Source organism: Orbicella faveolata, unplaced genomic scaffold, assembly GCF_042242905.1.
Source record: "Orbicella faveolata isolate gen_17 unplaced genomic scaffold, um_ofav_v1 contig_46, whole genome shotgun sequence".
Lineage (NCBI taxonomy): Eukaryota > Metazoa > Cnidaria > Anthozoa > Scleractinia > Merulinidae > Orbicella > Orbicella faveolata.
This window is the reverse complement of record NW_028301576.1, coordinates 4,125,001-4,147,756: the sequence shown is the minus strand read 5'-3', so window position 1 is coordinate 4,147,756 and position 22,756 is coordinate 4,125,001. Positions and strand designations below refer to the sequence as shown.

At 38.2% G+C, this 22,756-nt stretch overlaps 2 protein-coding genes and 2 non-coding genes across 4 annotated transcripts in view; 2 read left to right on the top strand and 2 right to left on the bottom strand.

The window, feature by feature from the left end:
* Positions 1–583: 583 nt before the first annotated feature.
* On the bottom strand, positions 584–11,043 carry LOC110050945 (vacuolar protein sorting-associated protein 26B-like). Its single transcript, XM_089277737.1, has 10 exons — positions 10,971–11,043; positions 10,745–10,888; positions 8,989–9,064; positions 7,716–7,872; positions 6,901–7,002; positions 4,666–4,728; positions 4,144–4,250; positions 3,414–3,482; positions 1,718–1,860; positions 584–959 (listed from the first exon to the last, which is right to left on the bottom strand). Exons 1-10 carry the CDS (start codon positions 10,971–10,973, stop codon positions 852–854), a joined length of 972 nt encoding a protein of 323 aa, XP_089133863.1. The 5' UTR covers positions 10,974–11,043; the 3' UTR covers positions 584–851.
* Positions 11,044–11,763: 720 nt separating this feature from the next.
* On the top strand, positions 11,764–11,845 carry Trnas-gcu (transfer RNA serine (anticodon GCU)). Its single transcript has one exon. It is a non-coding gene; the product is annotated as a tRNA-Ser (tRNA).
* Positions 11,846–12,632: 787 nt separating this feature from the next.
* Trnas-gcu (transfer RNA serine (anticodon GCU)) lies at positions 12,633–12,714 on the top strand. Its single transcript has one exon. It is a non-coding gene; the product is annotated as a tRNA-Ser (tRNA).
* A 2,163-nt stretch (positions 12,715–14,877) lies between these two features.
* The window catches only part of LOC110050899 (uncharacterized), an 8,310-nt gene continuing 431 nt past the window's right edge, over positions 14,878–22,756 (bottom strand). Inside the window, exons 2-5 of the mRNA XM_020756876.2 lie at positions 19,214–19,433; positions 18,261–18,608; positions 17,068–17,368; positions 14,878–15,829 (exon numbers count right to left, since the gene is read on the bottom strand). Of these exons, the coding sequence (XP_020612535.1) occupies positions 15,484–15,829; positions 17,068–17,368; positions 18,261–18,608; positions 19,214–19,433 (1,215 nt within the window). The 3' untranslated portion in view covers positions 14,878–15,483. The remainder of the gene's footprint in view (positions 15,830–17,067; positions 17,369–18,260; positions 18,609–19,213; positions 19,434–22,756) is intronic.

Sequence of the window (22,756 nt, the reverse complement as noted above, 5' to 3'; positions counted from 1 at the left end):
TATGGCGCGCGAATCGCGTGTCAACTCAGCATGATCTACATGTATGTGACTTCTTGCCTCGATAATTAATTCATTTGACAGAACTTGGTAACTCTCAATTAAGTAATTAATATGAAAAAAATCTTTCTCGCGCAATAACTAGCGGCAGATATAATATTTTTCGTACAGTGTTTTTTTATCTTAAAGATTACCTTAAGATTTATCCAACCGCTTAAAAAAGTAAAAGTAGGCAAAATGGTAAATTTTCCCTTTAGTGATACCTTAAAGTCCTCCTCCAGAAAAAAAGAATAAGAAAACGCACACACACACAGGAAAGACCTCAGAAGCTGGAGCCATTCTCAGTAACTACACAAGATAAACCATGGCGCAAGGCCTGAGACCAACAAAATGAAAGGACTGAACAGCTCCGTTCAGATGCAATTGGAACAAGAAACACAGTTTGGTTCTAAATTTTGGGAGAAAAGGTAAACAATCTGTTAAGAAGTTTTCTTACAAAGCAAAACATCATACTCAAAACAAATGCAAAAACTGATGACACCGGCACAAATCACGGATAGTTATCAATGGGGATGGCTAATAAAAATGCATATCTTCTCTGACTTTTATTGTTTTCTGCACTATAAAGAAAGTAAAACTGAGTGTCTTATTCTCTAAATTTTTCTTTCTCATTACAAAGCCGATATAAAATTATTTGATCATAAAGACCTGAAGAGATAACCGCTCAGTAAGTCCCCAAGAGAGTGAGCACATTTCTTCATGTACGACGTGTTCATTCAGAGCACTATTAGCGACACAGTTTGTTATAGTCTGTATGTTCTATTTATCATATCTATTCATTGAATAGCGCCTTTTTATTCCTCGGGTTCTTCAGGCTTGCTCTCTTCTCTTGAGTGTTTTAGTTTCTCTGTTAGAATGCCCGGCTTCTTCTTCAAGTCTCCTTTTCTCCACAAGACTATTTCCTATAAGACACACAATCCTGCATAAGAGAAGCCTCATGCACAACAAACTTTTCTCGACATGTCCATTTTCAAAAGAAAGTCACCCTAAACAAGGTGAGAAGCCTAACTCTGCACGACAACTTTTTCTACACACGAATATTTTCTTAAAGACAAGCATATTAACATGTAGATTTGAGATGAAACTTGTCATGATACAGCTCCTAGAGGCATGCACGTCAGAAATGTTGCATGCCACATACACTCCTGGCCAAAATTCCTATGGACACTTGACAAAATACCAACCGTGGCAAATGATTTTGACGTAACATCAAGTGGGAGATCATTTTTCAATTTTCCGAGGCCCCCTCCCCCACAAAACTATGTTAGAATAGTGGGTCAATTTGGATGGATCAACTCAACATTGTGTTGAGGGTGGAAGGGGGAGGGGAAGGGGAGGTGGGTGAACAGAGAAACCATAAGTTGGAAAACGTGCAAGGTGTTTTGGCCAGAATTGTACATGCATGAGTCTCCAGTGACAGTGAAATCTCACCGGTTGATGTGGTGGCACCATGTTTGTAATATTATTGTAATCGTGTCTGTATATTGCACAAAGATCTCGCAAAACAAAAAGACCCAAAGTGAATAATTTCGTTTGAAAGACCATTCAGTAAGAGCTCAGAAAATACTTTATATTTGGCTTTTCAACAACTCCATGCTAGCAGTAAAAGATACATCAACTAAACATACTACAGTTACACTCTTGACAACAAAAGGCATACCTGCTGTTTAAAGTATCTTCTTTCCTCTTCATCAACTAGGACAAGATTTAAGAAGTACCTCACAGAAAACTTCTTGTTGACATCTTTAAAAGTGGGCGTCAGTTCATAGCCAGCTAGGAAAAGTCGGATGGGAATGGACTCTCCTGAAAAGGAAAACATGCATCACCAAATGTTAAATTTTAACAGTAGAGGATTTAACTAACAGTAGCGAGTAGCATTTGCCTGCATATGTTGAATGACATATTTATTGCCACCCAATTTTAGAATTGCAAAAAGGAGTGGAATGTGGCCTCTTAATGGCAATTACAAGTTTAGTTCATAAATTGTTGATGTAACATCAAGATCACTTGTACATGACAGAATGTACCATTGTAAAAAAAAATGCCTAACATCTGTCAGGATGATAGCCTGCGGACAGGCTCCCGATGAGGATGGAAATAAAAATTGGTGAGCGAAGCGAGCTAACGAGCATGAAACTATAGAACTCGGAGAGCGAAGCCATCGGGGCAAAGTGCTCGCTGGGAACCTGTTTGCAGGCTGCCAGGACCTTCCCCCAGTGTGCAAGGGAAGTCCAGTCTGATAGCCTGGGGCTAGGGCATTTCTAGTTGGGCTAGTAGATTCTGTCTGTCACTTGCCTCACATCATCATCATCATCATCAGCATCAGCCATCATCATGCCAACAGACACATAAGGCCTCACAGGCGCGTCAAATTTCTTGGGAAAATTGTTATGGAAATTCAATTTGGAGGAGTATGGTAAAGAGGCAAACTTTTTGCTAGCTTCTGACTAAAACATCATAGTTAGAACTTGCCCAAAGGGCAAGCCCGAAAATTTGTTTTCTTTAGATGTTATACTTTTGGTCTGGCTGCGCTAACAGGTTGCTTACATTTTTCCTATTTACTTTGTAAACTTAAAAGCACTGTAAGAGAGTACAGCATGTCCCCTGGAAGAACTCAATCTGCTTAATTTTCAAACCTGGGCCACTTGATCTAAGATCCAATATGCCAACAGGTACAATGAAACCTGTACTGGACAGACACCCTGTGTAACACTGACACTGGCCTCAGTAAGTCCCGAACTATTCTTTCCAAATTTCCTCTAAAATGAACCCCTATTAAGAGGACACCTTTTGGCTTTATCAAGAGGACACTACTAATTGTCGCATGTCAGCCTCATACAGGTTTCACTGTACACAGTCCATTGTACCCTGCACAACAACACAAGGACCATGTTAGTTACAAGTGGTTTACTAAGTTTTGGAGTATCTCACTGAAACGTAGCCATGAAAATTTCCAACATGTGATGACATACTTAGAAGTCTTTTAGCACTATGTGGAGTTTGGAAATGACATCTTTCGACAAAATTATGGGAGATGTTGTTAATAAAGTAAGGATCTGAACAGTGTTTGGAAGTCACAATGTGTTTAGTCTCCATCTAAACACATTGACAAATTTAGATCACTTGGTAATTTCTAAGGCTGCTTTCTTTCTTCACGTACTGCTGAAGAAGGTTACTGACGGTATTTTAACTGAAACGTCCATTACTTTTATCAGTTTTGGCCAGGGACAAAATGTTGTTAGCTTTTTAATATACAGTCATGTGTTCTTTTACCACTTTGCCACTGAACCTCTCACAAAGGTATGGAAGTTTTTAAATATTCATTACACAAGAAGTAGAAAATTTGTTGCGCACACCTCTCACAGGAGCTCCATCCATGATCTCATACTTGGCAATTGTCTCATTCTCGTTATAAGTATTGGGGCCTATAAAAGAAGTGTACAAATCATGAATTGTTTTATAATGTAAGTGGGCAAGTTGAACCAAATCCTTCCTTGTGATTGGTTTCCCTAACAGGCAATATGATACTACAGGAAATTGTCTCATTCTCATTATACTTATTAAGTATTGGGGCCTATAAAAGAAATGTTCAGATCATGAATTGTTTTATAATGTAAGTGGGCAAGTTGAACTAAATCCTGTCCTGTCATCAGCTTCCCTAGCAGGCAATATGATACTATCTTGTCCACTCAGTATTACCTGCTGTTTTCTGAAACAGAGTGGCATTCTATGCAAAAATTCTGCTTTTCACTACGCTTCAATGGGCAACAAAAGTACATGTAGTTAAGGCACTTTAGATTTATGTTTAACCTCTTATTCTTTTTTATTTACACCTAGCATTAATTCTCAGACACCCCTGCCCCCCGCTCAATTAAATGTTGTACAGCTGCTATAGGTGATCTTGTCTGCTCAGTCTTAGAAATAGAAAAATCAACATTGCTAGGAGGGGAAGAGGGTGAATGTTTCCAAGACACTCAAAAATAGAATTTTATTGCGAAGTGTCTGAGCACTTTTGTCGCTCACTGTTGTTTCATCAAGATGGCAGAATATTGGCCTGTCACAATTTAACCTTTACAATCTGCTGACCTGTACCAGTTGTTTCTCTTTTAATAATTGCTAATTCCATGTGTTTGATCTTGATTCGCACAAGAAGAAAGTAAATCTTGCCCACAATCACATCTTTCAAGTGATACCTAGGGAACAGAAATGTATTTGTAAAAAGAAAGAACCATTACACTAACCTACATGTAGTACGCTAACTACATTTTAAAAACCTTTTGCTAAACAACACTTCTCTCCATGGACCACAAGAAGTGAGAAGTATTGTAATGATGGCTTCATGTTCCAGCTGGGACTATGAGCACGAGGGAGTGAAAGATTGTCAATCAGATAAAGTGAAGTGAATAAATAAAAACATAAACAAGGAAATAATTTATAAGTGGTAGAAAATGCATTCAAAAATAAAATCACATACAATACAGTGCACTTTGAATTTCATATTATATTTTTTGCACAATCTTTTTATATTTTGTATTATATGACATCAACAAGGAAACATGGTTCCTCTTCACACCACTTGTTACTGACGCATAAATAAACAGCGCATACTTTGATTTGTTGTATTCAAACTCTATGTGCAAACAGTCTTCAATACCAACTTCCATTTTGATGCTGAAAGATACGGACAAAAGATAATTATTAATCAGTATTTCAATATGGAAGTTTTGGGAAAACATTTTAAAATAAAAACTAAACAAATTAATAGCAAAGATTTCACTGTTCTCATGACAACTTTGCAAAGTTCAAAATCTCAGCATCAGATCTATGCCATGAGGTATAAAAATTTTAGTATGACTGTAGATCTAGCAAGATAAAAAAAAATGTGAAATTAAACCAGATCTTAACACTCAGTCTGACTTTATGCGTACATGTACTAAGCTTCTCTCGTAGACCAATGCTATCCCAATTTTTATACTTTACCACTGATCATATTCATAAATACTTCACCGCATTTCTTAAATTTAACTCCATCACACAAAAGATAAAAGATAGAGTTACCTAAATTTAAAATCAAAATGTTTATGGCAAGTTCAGAGTATTTAAATCAGTGAATGATCTATGTAAGCTAGACATCAAACTTTCCCTCTCTCCAACTCTAAGAAGTTCACAACAACTACCAGTTAAGAAAAACTTGTAACTCAAGTAACAGATTGCCACAGATATAGAATTATATAACAAAAGTTGCCAATAACTAGATCAGATGTTACGTTTTATTTTACATTTTTATTTTACATTCCCATCATACACTGTAGCACTGCCTGGTCTTAAAACTGAATGAAAACTGTTGACAATGATCCAAAGCATTTGAAAAAACATATGTGTAATAGACAAGAAAAAACATGCAAAAAAACTCTGCAGGGTTAAAAACAAGTATTCGAAAACAACCCTAAGAAAATATGCACACTGATTGGTTAAAAATCATGTTTCTATAACTCAATAGAAACACAGAACTAGCACAAGCTGTTGAAGTAATGATGGCGCGAGCAAAGAGAATTTACGTTTTGATGATCAAAGTAAACAAGTTGTTTCCCTTTTCTCATCGTGGCGTTTTCTAAAAGAAATAGAAAACATGTTCTCCGTGTTTCTATAGAGTTGTAGAAACACTCATGAAAGTTTGGGAGCACTTGAAGAAGCTGTGAAAACACTTGCCTGCGGCTCATGTTCCCAAAGCATTTCTCATTCTCCCAAACTTCCACTCGTGTTTCAATCTATAACTCAATAGAAACACAGCACATGTTTTCTATTTCTTAATTGAAGGTCAAATGAAGACTAGTTAGATAAAACAAAAAACTTGGTAAACAAAATCTTGTGTAAGATCTTATCGATAGAATACTTTACACTGCTAAGATCCATGATGATCCTACAAGTTGTTAGTAACATTGTATTCCCACATTGCTATTAGGATCCAAGGAATCAGAATTTGAAAGGGATTTTGCATGTGACAAATTTGGTGTCTACACAAGAATACCACACAGCTTACAAAATTTCTAAACACAATAATGTGACACACTAAACTGGTCAAACAGTGAGGCCATGTTAGGGGTTTCTCAGATATGGGATGTTTAGGCAAAAAATTAACAGGGATATACGTAGGATAAGGGATATTTGGAACAGATTTTCCAGGATATCAAGTAAGAAAACTGTTAAGACGGATTCCGCTCAAAGTTCAAGCAATAAGTGCAAAAATTATTTACCAGAGAATCTACTCACAGCACGGTAACTTTTTAAATACTATTTAAAACATCTCAATTAAATTAATTTCTCTGTGTAACCCCACGATTAAATTCTCAGGCATTCTCAAAAAAGTTAATGTCAAACCTCGCAAGAATGCTTAATGCGTGTGTTATTGTGTTTTCAACTAACGTCAAATATCCATTTTACTTGAAATATGGATAACTTCAAGTTCAATTTTCTCTCACAGGGTCAGCTTGAGAGGGTAAGTCTTGATAAGTTCTTCTTACCTTTATTCAAAACATTACCATGCTATGAGGTTTTTTTGGTAACTTTATTTTTGTCATTATTGCTTGAATGTTCTACAGAAATCATCTTAATTTTTGAAATTGAAATTTACGGGATATGAGTATTTAGGCCAAAAATTAATGGAATATGGAATAATCACCCCCTCCCCCCTTTCTAATCAGGTCTCAACAGTGGTAAAAAAAAAAGAGATCACTAAGCAGTTAGAGATCAGGGGACTTATAATTCTGAGATCTGAAGCAATATCTTCCTTTAAAGCTAAATGGGTTTGCATACAGTATAACTTAAAAGTGTAATAAGCAATACCTATTGTTCATCTCAGGAAAGCTCGATAGAGTGTGGACAGCCAGATCAAGCTCTTTACTTATGTCACTGATTCGTCTGATGACGGACACTCGCAGAAAATATCTGAAAAATAATAAGGTACACTAAGGAAAGTCTGCATACAAGCCAAGTGGTCCATCAGGCCAGAGTTTATCAAGGTTTCTGTAGCATGAAGCTACTAAGGGTATTTCTACCCCTCCCCTGGATGGAATGCTAGTCCATCACAGGATTTCCCCCAGCATTAAGTTTGCTGGTACCCATTTATACACCTGGGTGGAGAGAGGCACTGTGAGAGTAAAGTATCTTGCCTAAGAACACAACGCAATGTCCCTGGCCAGGGTTTGAACCTGGACTGCTCGATCCAGAGACAAGCACATTACCCATGAGGCCACCACGCCTCCCACGCAAAAAATAATGTTAAACAAACTAAGTACAAAGGGTTATGTCTACTCCATACTAATCATCAGTGCTGCTATGCATTACTCAGGTCCCTGTCACCACTCACCCCAGCTTCTTTATGTATCAATAATACCACAAAATGCAATCGCAAGTTGAGCTTGTAACTTCAGAGTATTCACAGTTTTGAAAGGTTCTACTAATAACAAAAATCCAAATTGTTTCACAGTGCCAGAATGCTCATGATGACTACACTGTAGACGGCAGTGTTCACTGGTCACTGAAACTCACAGAGAATCTTTGCACTTTGTAAACACAATAATCTTTGTGTTTAAACATCTACTCACAATCTCTGCACACAAACCTCTAAAGAAATAAATATAATAAAAATAAGAACCTACCTAAGTCGGACATTTGCTCCAGTGTAAGTCTCATAAGGCTTCTCTACATTTACAAACTCAAAATCATATGTTGCACTCTGCGTTAGTTCTCCAGGCCTTGCCAGGTCTCTTACCAATGAAGTGAACTCATGATGATTACCACGGTCATAAAAAAGCTCTGGAAAAATTAAATATTTCAAGTACTGTTATGAACCAGCTGAGCTCAAGGACTGTTTAAAAGAAAAATAACTATTGGAAACCACGGTACAATAGATGAGGTACAATGTAGCACTTAGAAGTGTGGAATACTCTAGAGGTGAATGGTTGCAGCCCTTTTAATAGCTGTAAATTTTAAGTAACAGTTCCCGATTCATACATCAGTTTTGTCTGTAACGCCTCACTGACACAGGAGTGGTACTACTTCATTTAGTGGTTAAAGGGACACTGTCACCATTTTTAGCACAATTTTGGAAATCTCAAAAACATATATCAATCATTGGAAGTTGAACAATAATGGTTTTATTTTGTAGAGCAGTACTCGACAAATGATTAAAACCCATTTGGAAGTGAGAATGGCTAACGATGGGGAGGATGGAAATGGATGGCGACATGGATTTTTGAAAAAGTGTTAAGATGTCAGTTTTTCAAAGGTTCAAGTTTGGTTCAAAAATCATTGAAACTTTGCAAAAATGTTGCTGCAGTGTAGACAGGCTTCATGAAATTGCTTTTAATCATTAGATGATTACAAACAATTTCTTGAAGTGGTCCCTAAATTTATGTAATAAGAACTTAATTAGCTTCAACTAAATGTTAGCCAGAGTTAATTAAGTTATTACATAAATTTAGGGACCATTTCGTGAATTTACAACAGTTTTAAGCAAATATATCATGACAGTGTCCCTTTAAATGACAACTGAAACTCGCTGGAGCAAAGTTAAAATTACAAGTTGGTTTGAGAAACCTGCAAGTGCCACAAAACTAAAACTTTAAAAATATTACCAATCTCCTCTGAATGTAAAAAGTCAAACAGAGCACATATAATTATAGCCTAAGAGGACATTCAATACTGTGTAATAATACTATACATCAAAATTCTAACATGGTGCTGCAGCTTCTGCCAAACATCTATGTTTGTTATTGTTATCTTTGTATCAAGTCTTCTATGGAAATTACCACGAAAAGAAATTTAATATATCAAGCACAGACCATGAACCAAACCACGTTTTTCCGATGGCAACTAAAATTGTCACCACCATATTGTCTGTCAATAGTTGAACGACAAGTAACTCCTCACCTATTTGTCCCACGAATTCTATTTTTATCCCATGATGTTCCAGTTTTTTTCCAGGAACTTTCAGGTTTACATGGACCTATTCAAAGAAGCAGTAATTCATAAACACTTCAAAAAGTACATTAGTATTACCACCAAAAATTCCCAAGTTAGATCTCCCTTACATCAGAACCTATTCAGTCTAACATGGAAAAATTCAGGTTCTCATACACAGGTTTTAACCATATTCACAGAATACATGAAAGTCAAATTCATTGGTAAAGAGCCATTTGGCCTACCATCAGTTCACAAATGTCTTGTTAGGTCACCAATTGATGTCTTAGGTTAGTTCCACTGCACTGCACGCAAGGCTCTTCAAATGCTAGCCAGCCAGCAGGCTCACCTTTGAGTCACATGTGCGAGCAGTGAAGAGCAAAGCGATCTGGCGGGAAGGAGTCTGGTGAAGAGGCACCAAGAAAGTGAAATATTTGCAGAGATCAGAGCAGGCTCACTTTCTATTCTCGCGGCTTCCCTGCTCGATTTTGTGCTAGCAGCTACACCGCATGCACCTGTGCTCCAACGTCAGCCTGCTCGCAGGCTATTCAAATGCAGGCTTGACCTCAAGCCATTTTGGGAAACTGGTTTACTAAGCTAATATTTTAGTAAACAGGCATGTGTATAGTAGTTATGCAAGGCTTTCAAGTGGTGAATCATGGAGTATCACACCAGTCACACACTCGCCTTAAGGTTCAAGTGTATACAAAGAAAATACAAGTGACAAGTGGGATATTCCATGATATACCACGGGAGAGCATTGGATAACTATTTTATACCACACCATAGAAAATACAGTGGTTAACACAATCAGTGACATGTGCCTTCGCATGGTGCATGATGCATGATGAAAAGGTTAGATGTAATACCGTTGAATATACAACCGCTTTCCTGTATTACCACACATACAATACTATACAATACTTTATTCAAGAGATACAAATAATATGTAAAAAAAAAAACCTCTTGAGGTTAGCCCTATACATGTATTTGTTATGGCATTGTATAAATGAGTTGCTAGCAAGTAGGGCAAACACAATTTGTAAATTTCCTTGAAACTCTTTCAGAACAGACTTGAAAATTCTGTTCGCAGTACAGTTGGTGTATTACCTGAGCAAAGGCACTGTCCCCCCCCCCCCCCCCAACCCTGGTATTCCCTTCCGCATATGTTCATTGCAACCTAATCAAATTCATCAAATTCACTTTTTACTCTCCGTGAGTGTGACAGCAATTAATTAACTCCAAAACAACACTGTACAAGCTTGATCAATATTGAGTTTATCACGTAAGAAATGTAAATATAGCTTGAAAATAAGCTCTAGCAAAGATTCGAAAAGATGATCTCGACACCGGGTGACTCAGCTGTAGTGTCGAGCTTGCAACTAAAGCTGTGATGTTTGTTGACTAGTGTTATGATTTGATCAATTTGTGAGGCGAATGTTGATACTTCAGTATTAAACTGCTTATCGACTTTTCAGTTGGGCTTGAGCCTCTATTTCAGAATGCGATCTCAATGCAACGGTAACCATGCACCTGACCAGCAACGAAGAAAATAAGCTTGAGATCAACTGCGCACAAATCTCTGCTCTTGTATTAAGATTAAGCTTTGTAGTTAAATAAACCTCCATCGAGGCATACGCAAGCTCGATGCAAATCAACTCCTGGCAGACGATCTAAAACAACATTAGCAAAATTAGAAAATCTAGGTATTGGTTCCTACCCCTACCTTTCCAGCTACAGTTTCACCGTCGTAGTACAAAAACAGTTTCTCTTTTTTGCCATCTTCGTTTTTTACGTCGACTTGCTTGCGGTTTTCGGAGTTAGCAAGCTCGATTTCCACTTCGGCAGACTGGCCAAATCCGAAGAAGCTCTGGGAAGAAAGAGTGGAGATCCTACTGTTAATGAGTTCGAGAAAGGCTAGAGCAACTCCACCTCTAATTTGCGATACATACCATACTGAAAAAGTACAACTACTACAAATGATATCCAAGATGGCCTTCTTCCTCCAGATTAGCCTCGTTGTGAGGCGACCGGCCGCGAACAGGCACATATCAACCACAGGCCCGGAGCTGCCACAGGCATACCAGGCAAAAGTTCTGAATCCTCCACTTCGTTCCCTCGGGACAAGATTGCATTCGGCGGACTAATAAACTGGAAGTGTGGCAAGGAATGTAAACATTTTCCGGTTGGTATGAAAATGCACGTTTACCGCCATGACATTAATTAGCTTTATAACACCAGCAGCTCATGACCTCCTTTCCCGTATATCTTTTTATTTTCAGTAACAGCATTTCCCGCGAAAAATACTATTTCCGTCGCAGGCTGCTGGGCTCAATTTGAAGCTTAAAAACTGGTGGGCAATGTTGCCGCACATTCCTGTTACCTTCCTCTGACCTGTTGCTGTTTTAAAATGTTATTGCAAACTATGCCCACAAGACTTGACTAAATGGTATTCTGGTCTTAATACCTCCTACTAACCGAGTTTGAAGGCCGTACTGTAAGTCATTTCCCCATCGATTTATGGCCCATTAACTCATTCATTAGAACTTTATCGTGTTTATAATGAACACCACTTTTTAACACGCAGGTGCACAGCCCCTCTCCTCATTAAACCTTTTGTTTAGCGACGTTACCATTGCCGTTGCCGTCGTGGTTTTCTTAAGCTCCCTAATAAAAATGGCGGGAATAAAATTCCTGAAGAATGCGGATTAAATTCGAATTTTGCCACATACATCTTGCATGCAATACGAGGTGGCCGAGTGGTTAAGGCGTTGGACTGCTAATCCAATGTGCTCTGCACGCGTGGGTTCGAATCCCATCCTCGTCGACTCATTTTAGCAAAATTGCCTTAAAACCATTTTAACTCTCCTTATGATTTCATGCTTTTGTAGTATTGATATTGGAGAATCAATGCTTTTAAATAAACATGGAAAATAATGATTTAAAGTTGTAAGTTTAACAGAAGAGCTATTTTCAACTTGTGCCAGTTTTAAAGAACTGACGGACAACAATACAGGGCTTTCTATTTCCCTTTTCTTCAGGTCTCGCAAACGATTTCCTTTTGGCTTCATAGGCATAGTTGACTATTTCTCTTTTCCGAATTTTGTTTTTTTCCCAGCTAACCCCTGTACGTGTCTTCATCACAGATCGAGCGCGTGTGTTTTTGTTCATCAGTCCCTCCAAAATTTCATTCATGTTACTTTTTTAATAGAGCGGTTTTCACTTGCGTATCGAAAGTAAATTCGCACTTCCTTCAAGGTTTTGTATTAATGTGCTAATAAGCGATAAAAACTCGCGTCCGTGACTCTGTCATCCAACCAGAAGGAAAACCGTCGTCACTCGTTTTCCCGGGCTTTCCATTATAATTTGCTTTTAGAGTTGGTTCACCGCTGTCTATTGTCTGTGTTCTTTGTGATTGGCCAGAGTTATTACCGGGATTAATTTGGTTTTGCTTTTACGAAACTCAATTGAAAACCGCTCTGACTTGATCAAACGAATTTTTATGCTGAAAAATAAATGACGAAAACTGACGAGTAAAAATAACTAAGTGCCTGATTAATCCGATTTCATTGTATTATAAAAGACTTGACTTAATTAAACCCTGCAGATCACAAGACGAGGTGGCCGAGTGGTTAAGGCGTTGGACTGCTAATCCAATGTGCTCTGCACGCGTGGGTTCGAATCCCATCCTCGTCGGCTCATTTTAGCATGGTAATCGATTATACACTGGACATATATTGTTCATTTACGCTCTGATTTTGACACACGAGTTTTTAATTTTGCGTTTTGTGTCGGAAAGGAATGTTTGTAGAGGTTATCAAACGGTTTCGAGTTCAATTTGGAATTAATTTGCACGAGTGAGTTTTTCAAAAAACTGAAATTGCACGAGCTACTTCGGCTCGTGTAATTTTAGCTTTTTGAAAAACTCACAAGTGAAAATTAATTCCAAATTGAACGAGAAAAATCGTATGATTACTTATTTAATAATATACATGAAAGAATCACTCGATTCTGATTGGCTGAGAACAGTGCAATTCAAGTGTAACATCAGAGCAAAAAGTGTAACACCAGTGCAAAAAGTGTAACACCAGTACAAATTACAAATTGTAATTCTGGATTATGATTGGCTGAAAGACGATAGGAAATTTTTTAAGCTAATGATATCACGTAACATGATGACGAAAATTTTGTGCGGAAACTTTGAGAAAAGTTTTCTCGAATGAGAAAAAATGGCTTCAAGAAAGGCTTCCGGCACTTCCTCCACGCGAATTTTTTCAAGTGGCTCGTGCAATTTCAGCTTTTTGAAAATCTCACTCGTGCAAATTAATTCCAAATTGAATTCGAAACCGTATGATTACCTATACTTAAAAAATTCGAGTCGAGGAAGTGCCGGAAGATCTTTCTTGAAGCCATTTTTTCTCATTCGAGAAAAGTTTTTTCAAAGTTTCCGTCCAAAATTTTCGTCACTTTTAGTGATATCATTGTTTTAGAAAATTTCCTATTGTCTTTCAGCCAATCATAATCTAGAATTACGATTTGTAATTTGCACTGGTTGAACTGCACTGCTCTCAGCCAATCAGAATCGAGTAATGTTTTCATGTATATTGATTACAAAGGTAATCGTATCTATAACAAAATTCTCGATCGTGATTGGTTCTCCGGTCGCCTATTTGACACGTAATCGGCGCGCGATCACATGGGTGTCCAATTATAGGTATCCAATTCGAACTTTTCGTAATTGGATACCTGTAATTGGATATCCACGTGATTCGCACGTCAATTACGCGCTCTTTGATGGCTTCCTTCGCACTGTTTTCTACAGTTTCCAAAACTTATAAAAGCGTTACAGACGTTTTCGCTCAAAAGAAGTTCTCAAAAGACATTTTTAATTCCGAAATTTGTTATAGATACGATTAATTAGTAATTGGACCTCGTGTCGTACAATTCAGGGAGTATTAAATCGTACTCGTAATTTCAAATCGGCCTCGCGCTTCGCGCTCGTCCAATCTTGAAGTTACTCGCGCGATTACTTCCTGAATTGTACTCTACTCGGTCCAATTACTATTACAAATCACATGAATCTAATGAGTTTCCGAGAAGAAAGACGTTGTTTGAAATGAAACCTTAACTTGTTCAGTGTAGGGAGGGAGAAGCGCTGTTCTATGTTGAAATAAGGGGACCTTTAACTCAATCCCTTCCGATCGACCGATTTTGGTTAGCCGATGCTATTATTAGGTACGAGCTGACTGCAATATTTAGAGAGCTTGTGAAACTTGGCAAATGGAAAAAGTTGTAACTCTTTGAACAGGGTATAATATTGACGCTAATGAACCCACAAAAGCGGAACAAAAACTATTTAATACATCGGGCTCAAATTTCTTGGGACAGTTAATCGTACCATACAAGTGAATATATGAAAGATCATATATTTGAACTGTGGAGAAAGATGTGAAGACATGATTGATCATCGCAGGTTATTGAAGCCTGAAAAAAATTCACACCTGAACGGGATTCGAAACCATGACCTCTGCGATACCGGTGCAGTGATCTACCAACTGAGCTATGAAGCCAACTGGGAACTGGTCACATCTTTCTCCGCAGTTCAGATATATGTTCTTTCATATATTCACTTGTATTCTTCACCATCTACGGGTATATTACGAACTCACAATGTGACCAGCTCTCAGTTGGCTTAATAGCTCAGTTGGTAGAGCACTGCACCGGTATCGTAAAGGTCATGGGTTCGAATCCCGTTCAGGCCTGAATTTTTCAAGGCTTTAAGTTCATAACTGCGAGTTAACATTTTTTCCTAGCTCAATCGGGAACTGGATCATTCATACAAATGAGGAAACGTTGTAATAAAATATTTCCCTACAATGATACTTGTTTACTTGACATTTTCTAAGCCATCACATGTTATTATTGCTACCGCGAATGCATCTTATCATGTCTTGTGGAAAACAATTGACAATAATATTCAAGTATCGAACCAAATAACGCAAGTTACAAGAATTCAACATTAATTTAAAAAAAGCGATCTGAAGTTCGTGAAACGAAACAACTGCAAGACAGGGGCGAAAGAGTGTTCACGATATCAAAGGAATTTTAATGCCATTTTTGTGAAGATATCTTAGCTCATAGCAGAACATAGTGATTCAGTTCAAAAACTGAAGCGCTAGCTCATTTTAGCGAGTAATATTCTCCGAAATTGCTGAACTGGTGAACTTTTCGCACGGCGGAAAAGGTATCCTGAAAAGCATACATATATTAGCTATTTGCATTCTGATTCTCAGCAGCATTTTGTTATTTAAAGTACAGTGACGTTCAAATTTGCAGGCTATGGCTATGGCAACGCGTGTCTCGCCAACCAGACCCTCAAAGAAGGCCTTCATTTCCACGAATTGCCGGCCTCGCCACGACTTCGCAAGAAGCTTGAAATTAAGATACAGTACGACATAGAAAGGGTTATTCACGAGAAAGATTCCTTTCTAACGATTCTACGTAATCCAGATGAGTGTGCAAAAATATTCTGGCAGATTCTGCCAGTCTCCTTAAAATTCTGTCAAAGTCAACTCTTCGCCCAGTTTTGAGGAAGAGTTTAACCATCTTTCTAAGCGCCTGGAATGCCTGAGTGCTGAGGTCGTTGGCCGGCTTTTGAAGTGGAACTCCTCGTAGAATAGAAATAAAATTCGAGTCCAATAGCTTGGTGATCCACTGGTTTTCTTCCAGCCAGGTTTCCAACTGTTCAAGTCCTTCAAAGTTTAGTCGGAGATTTCTAAAGTGGGATTCGCTCCCTGATTGAATATATGCACTAGGATGAAACAAATAACACGCACAGGTCAGTTTTCATTCAGGGTGTGACGTAAACCAGAAGAAACCCACTCAAAGCTGCTTGTGTGACCGTCTTATTTTCATCCATTAAATTATCATCAAGTTTGAAGCTTATACCCAAACGGCAGATCTAAGCGTTTTGAAGAGTTTTGTTCCTTCAACAAACAGTGAACAGGGTCCGGACACAAAACTGACTCAAAACAAAACCCTTCAAATCCCTTACTACATGTACAGGAGTTCCTCTCCCTTATAGGCTTCATGCAATGCACGGGGTACAGTTTTATATCTACTACATTTTGGATGAGGGTCATTAAATGTGTTCTATATACATTCGTTCCAAACATAATAAAATTATTACTATTGTTATACATTGAACTCACTATCTCTTTTCTGATTGGCCAAAAGTGTACAGTGAATTTTTGAAATCAGCGCCTGTGACGTCATCTAGCCGCAGATTATACATTAATCATGTCAAGGACACTCATAGCCTGCAGAGCAGGCGAAATTTTTTCGAGCGAGCGCTCACATCGTAAAAAGTTTAGCCGCCATCTTGAATTTTTCATGCAGTGGAAGACTGGGGAGAGAAAGAAAGTTTTACCAAGGGGGTGAATGATAGGCAAGAGGAAGGATAGGGGAGGCGTGGAGCGAAGAAAATCTCATTTTTCCCCTCCCCCATCCCCCACCGTCTAACATGGCGGTCTAAAAAGGCGGTCGCAAGGTTGTAACGCTAACTGGCGCCAATAAGACGCCTGCACTACAGGCTAGGACACTCATGTCATGTATGGTCGCTGAGCATGATTACTGAAGGGTAATCATGTCAAGTTCGTGCGTTTTGTGTTGCTTGCCGCCAGTGAAGAAGCAAACACATGATTGTCGGGCTAAACTCCAGAATACCCGGCCACTTATTAGCATCTCATTGAATAAGAATAGCAACTATTGTTATATACCTCGTTCTTCAAAGCCCACCGGCACATGTAAATAAAGTGACCGGGTATTCTGAAGTTGCTCCGATTGTCGTGACCATTGTCTTTTTCGTTCAATGTATAATTATAAAGCAATTATTAGATTCGGTTTTTGTGATATCCAGACTCGGTAAGGGTTATCAGCCTTAGCCTTTGGCTTTGGCTGATAACCCATACCTCGACATTGATTATTCTGGATATCACAAAAACCGAATCTAATAATTGTTTGTTAAGGACTATAAAACCTTCAACTCACCTGTAGGATGGATGAGCTTTCACAACTGGACAATCTCGAAAAGCCTGCCTGGCATCAGCTCCATTTTCATTCTGCCAATTCCAGACCCTCTTGACCCGTTCAAAGTAATCTTTAGCAACATCTAGGAATTCCTCTGCAGAAATAAATCTTTGGTGCGCTGCTGTGGACAGCTTGTCATAAACGAGGAGAACACATTCAGGAATGTCTTTTGAAAGCTCGGCTATGTCTACTTCTTGTTCAAGTCGTTTGGCAAACTCAATGTAACTTTCTAATTGTTTAATACCACTCTTGTGAAGATAACCTAGAAAAAAGACCAGCTTTTCTGTGTTAGAACCTTTGCAACCTTGCTACATGTAAGTGAAAAGAGATGCGCAATCACTTTTGCTTTGTGTTACCACAACACATTGTCTCAATATCAAGACTTTAAATTCACGTTAACCATGAAGTCAGCTCTCTGAGGCTGACGACCTCCAAGTTTCAGTTGCATGAAACAACTAGGAGTATTGCTTACTCCACCCTGGAAGGGTGCTAGTCTATCAAAGGTAGACTTTCTGAAAAGTCCATCGTCTTGTTTATTCAGTACCCGCCTGACCCCTCGCTCGGCTGCTTCACGACCTTAAAAACGGCCGCCTTGCAGCCTAACATCTTCTACCCCGCTTCGCGGCCTTACATATTCTACCCTGAAATTCATGAAGTCAACTTGTGGCAAGTCTAATGGTGGCCAAGTGGTCTGGGTTTCAGCCCTGGCCAGGTTCATTGCTTTGTGTCCTCACAGTACCTCTCTCCACCCAAGTGTATGTGTGTACCGGTACATCTATAAATGGGTACTGGGAATTTAAAGCTGGGGGGTCAACCTGCGATGGACTAGTATCCCATCGGGGTGGGGTGGAGGTGGGGGGGGGGGGGGTAAAAATACTTCTACTTGCTTCATGGTATAAAAAAAACCCCAGAGATTAGGTCACGGAGCTCAAGCACAGACCATACTTTTTATCAATCTTGGATGAAAAAAGAGTTGTCATTTTAAATGTAATTGTATTATTTAAAAAACTTACTTAACGATGTTTTAGAAAGGGCTGCCCTCAAATAAACACCAATCAAAATGTAATACATGACTTGGGAGAGTGACACTACAGCCTTCTCGTGAGTAAATATGGAAAAAAAAAATTTTTTGTCGAATACTTGTGATAACTAACCTTCAATGTAATCCTGTCCAATCTTATGAGGGGATTGATAACTTAGAAACTCGCTCACACCATCCTTTTGCTTTGAAAGAATATTCCTCAGGCTCCGATGCTCATTTTGGAATTTATTGAAGGCTCTTTTCCGCTGAGATCGTGAGGCCTTTGGAAAGGTCTTATGTATTTGTTTCTGACTTCGCATGCATCGTTTCAAAGCCACTTCATGGAATCGCTGTCTGCTCTTGTGTTTACACAGAGCAGCTTCCAGGCCATCTGTCCAAGTGTAGTATCGCTCCAGTCTTACTGCAGCTCCAGACTTGTTACATTTGATTTGGTAATTAGTCAAATCTTCCTCTGTAAGACCTTTGGCAAGATGTTAAAAAATATGATTGTTGTCTAAGTATGTACAAAGATAAACAATAGAAAAGTGGGCATTGAATTAAGCTTTCAGTTGAGAGGATAAAGATAATTTCTTGAACAACAGAATGCTAATGCGATGCGATGTTTAAGCTCAGTAGATTTGGTAAATTGCAATCTTGGCTCACTTCAGATTGGATGGCATGGTACCATGCCCATTTTGCTGGGTTGCTTGGAAGTTTGCTAGCTCCATTACTTTAGAAATTTCTATTCACATTTATACATTCAAGTCATGTATGTTTTGTAGCAGTAAACTCTTTACTTCCAAGAAATATAAGATTAACATGGGTTCCAATATTCACTACTGGTAACAATCTCATGAACTACAGATCTGAGACTACATGCACAGATGAGTCTGTAGATTATTGTGCTGTTGACTCTATCATAGGCTGAAAAGGAAAATTTGAATATTAATTGGTAACTGTGCAGGACGATTGCTTTACCGAAACTTAACGTTTCAGTAAAGCTACTGTAGAGTTAGGCCAAAACAGATCTCTTCAAACCACACCATCTCCCTCCCCACCCCTAGTGAGTAACACCTCTATTCATACCCCATGTTTTCTTTGTCCTTCCTGCAGGCAAGTTGTAAAAGCCAGGGAGGGGTGGTTTAGTACTGAGAGCGCTCCAATAATACAACCAGTCAGGAAGGTAGCCACTGAAGGTGCTGTAGTCTGTATCTTCAAGTATAATGCGCGATTTATACATCAATTGATACAAGATGAAGAAGGATGGAAATGAACCCTTTACAGTCAAATCGGCATCAAAGTCAGTCTGAAAATGATTGAAGAAAACTTCAGTTTTATGGTCATGACAAAATTAAAATAAACTATACGTGTATTACGTACATCATACCCAGAGTCTTCACCTCTGTTGACCAGTAGTCGGGAAGTGAATGACCCTCAGGAGTGCCAAGTAGAAGTCTGACACTATCAGACTTCCGGTTGAATTGCACATGCTTAGCTGACAACAAGCACATGCTTAATATTAATCTGAGTTCCTTAATGTACAATGTAAGACTTTCCATTCATGCAATGTTTTTACACTAATCACAGTCAATGGAACTCTTGAGAGTCACTTATTTTTTAAAATTTATTCATGTAATAGCCTGAGGCCATCACAGCCATTATCAAGCACAGTGACAGGTTCAAAGAGAAGAGACAGAGGGCTATTATATTGATCCTTCCAGCTTGGTCCCAGAGTCGGCTAAATTTTTGAGATTTATAAGATGGCATGCTTAAAATATATACACTTCTCGTTGCTGCTCCCTTCCCGGGAGTGGGGGGGAAGGCTGTCAGTAGAAATGATAAGGTATAGACCCATAATAAACACTGACTCTTCTCACTCAAACATATTTCTCATACCCGGGGTTTATTATTATTTTTTTTTTTTTGTCGGTGACCAGACGCAGACCTCCGCACGGCCAAATTTTGAGTCACCCAACGTGTGATGTTTTCGCGGCAGAAGCTGTTAAAACATAAATAGACGGACAATTTTACGGATATTGTTTTCTTTTTTGTGGAAAAAATATATTTTCTTTTCGTTTTATCAAAGTGTTGGATTTAAAGGGAATAATAAACACGCTAAAAAAAGGTATTATGTCAGCCATGGAATGCGTTGACGTTGCAGCTTTCACTTTCGCTACGTGACAAATAAGATCGTGTTTATTTTGCAAGTTTATTTCGCCAGAAGCGACGTTCATTAATTTATTTGTAATTTTGCGAGTATTTCTTGTGGTTTTAGGCAAATGAAGTAAATTCTTTGGCTGTTTCATCGCAGCGAGTTCATAGATCGGAAGGAAAATTAAACATTTGCAAGCCAAGCAACGAACTTGTCAGAACGTGCAAGGATTACGTCATTGGTAGGGAAATAACCACCGTACTAAAGATAGCTGTGGATAACACAATTCTTGAATTATGTGACTTGTGTGACTTCTTTGCTAGCCCTTTACTCAAGGGAAAAAACAATTTAATTTAATCGTGACTTTTAAGAAAGAAAGCTGTTGTTAATAGTGTTCGTATCTTCATGCCCATATGTATCCCGAAGAAAGTTCCAGATAAAGACTATTACGTCATCGGAGATTTCACACCGGTTACGACTGATGGTGCAATAATACAGTTTGTGTTGATCAAGTAATGTGGTGTCTACAGTAATCAATGAATCATCAAGGATTGCTTTGGAATGTACACTGCGTTGCGACTGTAGTGCTAAGAAAACAGTTAAATTTTAAAAGCCCGGTTATAAGATCTAACAGATCTTCTTGTTATTATTATTTTTGTCGGTGACCAGATGCAGACCTCTGCTCGGCCAAACTTTGAGTCACGCAACGTGTGATGTTTTTCCGCCAGAAGCTGTTAAAACATAAAAACACGGACAATTTTACGGATATTGTTTTCTTTTTTGTGGGTAAAATATATTTTCTTTTCGTTTTATCAAAGCGTTGGATTTAAAGGGAATAATAAATACGCTGAAAAAAGGTATTACGTCAGCCATGGAATGTGGTGACGTTGCAGCTTTCACTTTCGCTACGTGACAAATAAGATCGTGTTTACTTTGCAAGTTTATTTCGGTAGAAGCAACGGTCATGAATTTATTTGTAATTTTGCGAGTATTTCTTGTGGTTTTAGGCAAATGAAGTAAATCCTTTGACTGTTTCATCGCAGCGAGTTCATAGATCGGAAGGAAAATTAAATATTTGCAAGCCAAGCAAAGAACGTGTCAGAACGTGCAAAGATTGTGTCATTGATAGGGAAATAACCACCATACTAACGATAGCTGTAGATAACACAATTCTTGAATTATGTGACTCATGTGACTTCTTTGCTAACCCTTAGCTCAAGGGAAAAAAACAATTAAATCTAATCGTGACTTTAAAGAAAGAAAGCGGTTTGTAATAGTGTTCGTATCTTCATGCCCATACATGTCCCGAAGAAAGTTCCAGATCAAGACTATTACGTCATTGGAGATGTCACAACGGCTACGACTGATGGTGCGATAATAGAGTTTGTATTGATCAAGTGCTGTGATGTCTACAGTAATCAATGAATCATCAAAGATTGCTTTGGAATATGCACTGCGTTGCGACTGTAGTACTAAGAAAACAGTTAAATTTTAAAAGCGCGGTTATAAGATCTAACAGATCTTCTTGTTTGTTTGAAAATCACAACTAAGTTTCTTGAACAAATTTACCTGTTGAAATACACACCTTGTTTTTAATAATCAGACAACCAAACATTTATAATATGAACTTCTTTATAATTTATTTACTACTGTAGAATCAATTGTACTCTTACTGATTTAAGTATCCCTCTGGATACATTTCACATCATACACTGTACTAACTGGTATGTCTCTTCAATTAGATGCCCTTGTGCTTTTCTCAATAATTTTTGTTCATGGACAAGAAAGGTGCTTAACTCAAAGCGGGACCCATTTATTGAAGGGAGTGCTTTTTCTAAAAAGTACCATTATACTGACTCAGTGTTCTTTAAATTTATAAATTTTATAACAAATCATTTCATTAATTCTGAAAGCATTAATCATAGAGACAGAATGATATATAATATATAATTAAATGTGTAGTTTGCCTATGTGCTGAGGTCTTTAATGCGGAATGGTTGTGTATAATTAAATTGCCTTTTTTGTGACCAGCTATGATGTGTTCAGCCTGGCAAGGGACATATTTTGAAGCCAGAAGCACGTGGAACTAAAACACACTGAATTCCTGCCGCATTAAGAACGCTTGCTCTCAGTAAATGTAGGGTAAGTAGGCTTATATCAATAACAAAAGGTAAACAAATACAAGGGTTCAAAACAAGAGTCCAAATACATGAATATGTACGCACACTAAAACGAAGCACTCATAAGATAAACAAACAAAAGTACAAAGTTGAGAAAGGCAGCAGACTGCGTCATAGTAAACTTCTATCTGTTCAGTTGTTTGGAATTCTGGATATGTACAAGGAGAAAAAATTGGTACAGGAAGTTCGATATTCACGCCTCGGAGATCCGAGAAAGTTCGTGTGTTAAAACATGCCCATTGGAGAACATGACGAAAAACATGTTTGAATTTACACAAAGTGAAAGTAAAATACTTG

Bases quoted from the DNA above. Each gene is read 5' to 3' on its own strand.
- LOC110050945 (XM_089277737.1), bottom strand. The intron at 4,251-4,665 runs GTATGCGCTGTT...TCTGTTCCCTAG, and splicing joins TTTGAATACAACAAATCAAA to GTATCACTTGAAAGATGTGA. The intron at 3,483-4,143 runs GTCAGCAGATTG...CTTCTTTTATAG, and splicing joins AAGAGAAACAACTGGTACAG to GCCCCAATACTTATAACGAG.